General features: G+C 44.5%; 1 protein-coding gene across 1 annotated transcript; it reads left to right on the top strand.

The window, feature by feature from the left end:
* The first annotated feature begins 4,278 nt into the window (after nt 1-4,278).
* LOC147990930 (uncharacterized) lies at nt 4,279-4,826 on the top strand. The gene has a single exon (XM_087538457.1). It carries the CDS (start codon nt 4,329-4,331, stop codon nt 4,824-4,826), a length of 498 nt encoding a protein of 165 aa, XP_087394583.1. The 5' UTR covers nt 4,279-4,328.
* The last annotated feature ends 1,848 nt before the right edge of the window (nt 4,827-6,674 follow it).

Raw genomic sequence — 6,674 nt, 5'->3', positions numbered from 1 at the left:
AGCCTGCAAAGGAACCTCTAAGTCTTCAGAATGCAGAGCATCAGAGTTTCTCATAGAACATTGAAGGAGTTGAAGCAGTCACTCGGGTGTATCCTTTGGCTGGCACTACACGTGCACCACACCCCGCGTCTACTGAAGCCACTGATAGTACAACTGCTCCAAGACCCAATAAGCGCACTCGTGTTCTCAATGACCGAGAGCTTCTTGTGGCTCTTCATCAGAAACAGGACAGGCATCATGACTGGCTGAAGCGTCAGATGAAAAGCCTCTTGGTGGATGTTAATCGCATTCGCAATCTTGCCACCAAGAATGCTTTCGTTGCGCATGAAACCTGTTGCCGCACATGGAAAGGGCTAACGATGATGTGTTCTGAAGATGATCTCCAAGAGGATGGCTTCACTAAGCGATTCAAGTTTGACTCCACACCTCCTCGAAGGGCTGTGCTGCGAAGAACTCCATCCCTTGAAGACTCTGAGTTCTCTTCATCTGCTGCAACAGTGACTGCCAGAGTTATCGAGGATGAAGATGATGCTACTTCACCACCACCTCCTTCATCACGCGTCAACTCTGCTCCAAGCTCTTCAGCACCGCCAAACACCACCAACGACCCTGCTACTTCACCTACTCCGCATGGGAACGAGTAGATGCTCTATGTCTTCAAACCTTTTTGGTCCTTACTGACAAAAGGGGGAGAAGCATATGAGGTTGATAGTCTTCAAGCGGGTCCATATGGGCGGGTGCTTTATATTTTGCTTCGTGCTTACAACTCTCATTTTGCTACATTTGGTTCCTTGAGTTGTAACACTTAAACTCGATGGTCGTCTGCTACTTATCTGCCACCTTGTGTTGCGATGATAAATTCCACATGTGCGACGATAAATTCCGCACTTAGATCATACTACAGACGTCCATTTTCCATTATGCATGTCATTATCTTCATATACTTTCACATGCATAGTGGATTGTCATCATAAGTTGAAGTGGATCTCCACAAGTACAACCTGCCATGTGCATTTGCATTCCAAAAGCAAATTACTTATATGCACATCTTCAGGGGGAGCCCTTGCAACTTATGAAGACAATTCCTTATCCTTTACAATTTCACAGATTATATTCCCCGTTAAAAACTTCAACTAGTTTGTCATCAATCACCAAAAAGGGGGAGATTGTAAGTGCATCTAGTGCCACCCCTAGTTGGTTTTGGAGTATTGACGACAAACCTAGTTGAGGGACTAATGTGTTTATGAGAATTGCAGGATAACACAGGTAGAAGTCCCTCATTGATTCGGTTTTCCTACCAGAGATGACCCCTAAAAATGTATGAAGACATTGAAGTCAAAGGTGGCATATGAAGATATTCACATTGAAGACTATGACAAGAGAAGACACCACATGAAGCCTATGGAGCTCGAAGACTTAGATCTTTCGTAGTTCTTTTTCTTTTGTGTTGAGTCATAGGAACCACCGTACTGTTAAGTGGGGTCCAAGAGAACCAGTCAGAATGACTGAAGTGATGCCTAACCAAAACCTATGTCTTTGAGTGAAGACTATGAGAGCGAATCTTGTCCAGAGTCGGACAAGTCAGCTTTGCTTGCAGCCCAAGTAAAGTTGCCGTGTGAGTTTGAAATCTGACCGTTGGAACACGTGTCAGTTCCTTAGTGACCCAGGGTCATTTCGGACAAATCAGGTCGGGTTGCCAAGTGGCTATAAATAGCCCACCCCCCACAACCATAAATGGTTGGCTGCTCAGATTGAGAGTACGGCTTTTGTCGTTTGAGAGCAACCCACCTCGAAGCCTTTGAGAGAGAATTCCTTGCGAGGATAAAGCCCTAACCACCAGAGCCAAAGAGAATTGGGCATCACTTAAGTCTTCTTGTCTGTGTGATCTGAAGACTTATTACACTTGAGGACTGTGCATCCTCCAGCCGGTTAGGCGCCGCGTTCTGAGCATCCAAGAGACATTGTGGATTGCCGGTGAACGAAGTCTGTGAAGGTTTGGGAGTCTACCTTGAAGACTTACCAGAGTGATTGGGCGAGGTCTGTGTGACCTTAGCTCAAGGGGAATACGGTGAGGACTGGGTGTCCTGAGCTGCGTGTTCAGGACTGGGTGTCCGGGACTGTGTGTCCTAAGGTTTAAATACCTAGCCGCCCTAACCAGACGTACAGTTGTCACAGCAACTGGAACTGGTCCAACAAATCATTGTCTTCAGTGTGTCACTGGTTTCATCTTCCCTTCCCTTTACTTACTGTTGCTCCTTGTGAAGTCATTGTATGTTTGCACTATCTTTTGTCTTCACTGAGTGACTGCATGTTCTGTATGGCTTCATAATATCTTCCTACCTGATCCTTACTACATTGCTGTATTAAGTCATTGTGCTTTCACTTTATAGAATACTTGACTATGACTTGCCTAGTGTAGTCTACCTTCCGCTGCATGGTAATAGGTTTATTTCTATCGTTTGTCTTCATAACTTGAAGACTTTCATAAAAATCACCTATTCACCCCCCTCTACTCGATATAACGTACTTTCACGTACGTTCGGTGCTTGGATCGGTTTGATCGCGAAGACGTTCGACTACATCAACCGCGTTACTAAACGGTTCCGCTTTCGGTCTATGAGGGTACGTGGACACACTCGCCCCACGCATTGCTATGCTTCTCCTAGATAGATCTTGCGTGATCGTAGGAATTTTTTGAAATACTACGTTCCCCAACAGTGGTATCAGAGCTAGGTCTATGCGTAGATGTTATATGCACGAGTAGAACACAAAGAGTTGTGGGCGATAATAGTCATACTACTTACCAGCGACGTCTTACTTTGATTCGGTGGTATTGTTGGATGATGCATCCCGGACTGACATTACATGAACGTGTTCATGAGACTGGTTCTACCGACGTGCTTCGCACACAGGTGGCTGGCGGGTGTTTGTTTCTCCAACTTTAGTTGAATCGAGTTTGACTACGCCTGATCCTTGTTGAAGGTTAAAACATCACACTTGATGAAAAATCGTTGTGGTTTTGATGCGTAGGTAAGAACGATTCTTGCTAGAAGCCCGTAGTAGCCACGTAAAACTTGCAACAACAAAGTAGAGGACGTCTAACTTGTTTTTGCAGGGCATGTTGTGATGTGATATGGTCAAGACGTGATGAGATATAAATTGTTGTATGAGATGATCATGTTTTGTAGAAGTTATCAACAACTGGCAGGAGCCTTATGGTTGTCGCTTTATTGTATGAAATGCAATCGCCATGTAATTTATTTACTTTATCACTAAGCAGCAGCGATAGTCGTAGAAGCAATAGTTGGCGAGACGACAACGATGCTACGATGGAGATCAAGGTGTCAAGCCGGTGATGATGGTGATCATGACGGTGCTTTGGAGATGGAGATCAAAGGCACAAGATTATGATGGCCATATCATATCACTTATTTTGATTGCATGTGATGTTTATCTTTTATGCATCTTATTTTGTTTAGTACGGTGGTAGCATTATAAGATGATCTCTCACTAAATTTCAAGATATAAATGTTCTCCCTGAGTATGCACCGTTGCTACACTTCGTTGTGTCGAGTCACCACATGATGATCGGGTGTGATAAGCTCTACGTTCATACAACGGGTGCAGGCCAATTTTGCACGTGCAGAATACTCGGGTTAAACTTGATGGGCGTAGCATATGCAGACATGGCCTCAGAACACTGAGACCGAAAGGTCGAGCATGAATCATATAGTAGATATGATCAACCTAGTGATGTTCACCATTGAAAACTACTCCATTTCACGTGATGATCGGACATGGTTTAGTTGATATGGATCACGTGATCATTTAGATGACTAGAGGGATGTCTATCTAAGTGGGAGTTCTTAAGTAATATGATTAATTGAACTTTAATTTATCATGAACTTAGTACCTGATAGTATTTTGCATGTCTATGTTGTTGTAGATCAATGGCCCGTGCTACCGTTCCCTTGAATTTTAATGTGTTCCTAGAGAAAGCTAAGTTGAAAGATGATGGTAGCAACTACACGGACTGGGTCCATATTTTGAGGATTATCCTCATTGCTGCACAGAAGAATTACGTCCTGGAAGCACCGCTAGGTGTATCACCCACGCCAGCAACTGCAGACATTGTGAATGCCTGGCAGTCGCGTGTTGATGACTACTCGATAGTACAGTGTGCCATGCTTTACAACTTAGAACTGGGACTTCAACGACATTTTGAACGTCATGGAGCATATGAGATGTTCCAAGAGTTGAAGTTAATATTTCAAGAAAATGCCCGAATTGAGAGATATGAAGTCTCCAATAAGTTCTACAGTTGCAAGATGGAGGCGAATAGTTCTGTCAGTGAACATATACTTAGAATGCCTGGGTACCACAACCAATTGACTCAAATGGGAGTTAGTCTTCCTGATGATAGTGTCATTGATAGAGTTCTTCAATCATTGCCACCATGCTACAAAAGCTTCGTGATGAACTATAATATGCAAGGGATGGATAAGACAATTCCCGAGCTCTTCGCAATGCTAAAGGCTGCAGAGGTAGAAATCAAGAAGGAGCATCAAGTGTTGATGGTTAATAAGACCAGTAGTTTCAAGAAGAAGGGCAAAGGGAAGAAGGGGAACTTCAAGAAGAATGCCAAGCAAGTTGCCGCTCAAGTGAAGAAGCCCAAGTCTGGACCTAAGCCTGACACTGAGTGCTTCTACTATAAAGGGACTGGTCACTGGAAGCGGAACTGCCCCAAGTATTTGGCGGATAAGAAGGATGGCAAAGTGAAAGGTATATTTGACATACATGCACTACAAAAAAATACACTTTCGTGATGATACGTGTTTGTCACAGTAGGTCACGTTTTCTGTTATGCATGTACATCCATGACAAATTTATGACAGAATGAAGATAGTCATACCTGTGCTGTCGTAGAAGTGTTCCATGACATTACCAAAATTATCATCATGGAAGTGTCCACTTCCATGATGATAAATCGCGCGTCATAGAAGTGCTTTCGTCAAGGGTGACCGACACGTGGCATCCACCGTAACGGGACGCCGTTAAGCTATCGGGTCCGGTTTTGGATCCGATAAACCGCTAACAACCACGACCAATGCCGATTTTCCACGTGTAAAATTCTCATTGGCCGACGGAACCACGCGTCAGCTCCGCGTTGGCACATGTGTCACTCATCCAACGGTCGAGATTGGCCTATGATATGTTGACACGTGGACGGGCCCATAAAGTTTAAATGGGCCGACCCAACTAAAGGTCCCCAAGATTTAGCGGACCATAATGGGCCGGCCCAGCTAAAGGCCCAACATTCTCAGTTAAGGCCCGTACGGCTAGTGTCAAATCGGCCCGTCAACGGCTTGTCCTAAACTTGTCATCATCACGGCCCATGGTCACTTCTGGCCCGTTAGCAGTTCGCTAAGTATATGGGCCGAATTACGACCCGGTGTATTTTTGGCCTGTTAAAGGTCCTGCTTCATTTGGGCCCATTTACAGGCCATTGAAACTTTCGGCCCATAAACGACCGTGAAGGATTTGGGTCATATTCGGCCATGTCTGACATTCAGCCTGTTAGAGGCCCACTATAGATTTGGGCCACTTTCGGCCTGTTGTGATTTTCGGCCTGTTAACGTCGGACGAAATCCATTTGCCATATGTGGCCCAACGTGACATCAGGCCCATTAACGGCCCATATAAAAATGGCGATAATCTAGCCCGACCGAACTTCCGGCCTATTAAAGGCCCGTGTATTAGGTCGGCGCATTTACGGCCCGTCTGAATTTCGGCCTGTGAAAGATCTGCATCATAAATGGGCCACCATTTCAGCCTGCTAAGACCAGTGGGTTATTTGGCACAATCAGGGCCCAATCTCACTTTCGATCTATTAAAGGCCCATGTTTTTATGGGATCGAGATATTTACACCTGTAAACGGCCCATTATTACTAAGGGCCCAAATTATGTTTAGGCCTGTTAAAGGCCCACTATGGGCACAGGCCTACCAGAAAAATATGAAAGCTTATGTTGATTTAGGCCCAAATATTTTTAGTGGGCTACATGCAAATTTCGGCCCATAATCGTTTTTAGCCTAATTGGAATGGGCCCGACGAATGTTGGCATGTTGGGCTCCTACGAAGCTTTCGGCCGAATACATTACTAAGATAAACCTACACTATACAAAAATAGCGTCGTAATTACTGCAGCCTTTGGTAGCATCATAAATGCTGTATCACAACAAAATAAATTCCAACCATACAACAAAAGGCCTGTTGGCATAAAGTTTACAGTCCTTGCAGATAAAAGCACCATCAGATGTATAGAAGCACAGATCATTTGACCCGAGTGCTGATGTTTCAGGCTGTAGAATCTGATGGAGCAGCACGATCTTCACCTTTTTCCGCCATTGCTCTTGAACAACGAAACGAATGTCTGATAGTCTAGTTTCAAAACCATTCATATCTTGACGACATTTGTCAACCACTATTCTTGTTTCCAAAACGACGTCCATTAGGGATTGGACTTGTGTCTAGAGCATGGATATATCACTCTGTCTAGCAGGAAGATTTTGTTCAGTAGGCGATTTGGACGAGGTTACCTTGACAACCAACCCAGAATTACGGAGGAAGGTGCTTTTTGCACTGTTAGTGGAGAGATACTGACGCACTGCAGC

Source organism: Triticum urartu, chromosome 1A (assembly GCF_056163025.1).
Source record: "Triticum urartu cultivar PI428250 chromosome 1A, HENAU_Tu73, whole genome shotgun sequence".
Taxonomy (NCBI): Eukaryota; Viridiplantae; Streptophyta; class Magnoliopsida; order Poales; family Poaceae; genus Triticum; species Triticum urartu.
This window is presented reverse-complemented; position numbering and strand designations above follow the sequence as displayed.

Bases quoted from the DNA above. Each gene is read 5' to 3' on its own strand.
- LOC147990930 (XM_087538457.1), top strand. From the start codon at position 4,329: ATGGAGGCGAATAGTTCTGTCAGTGAACATATACTTAGAATGCCTGGG.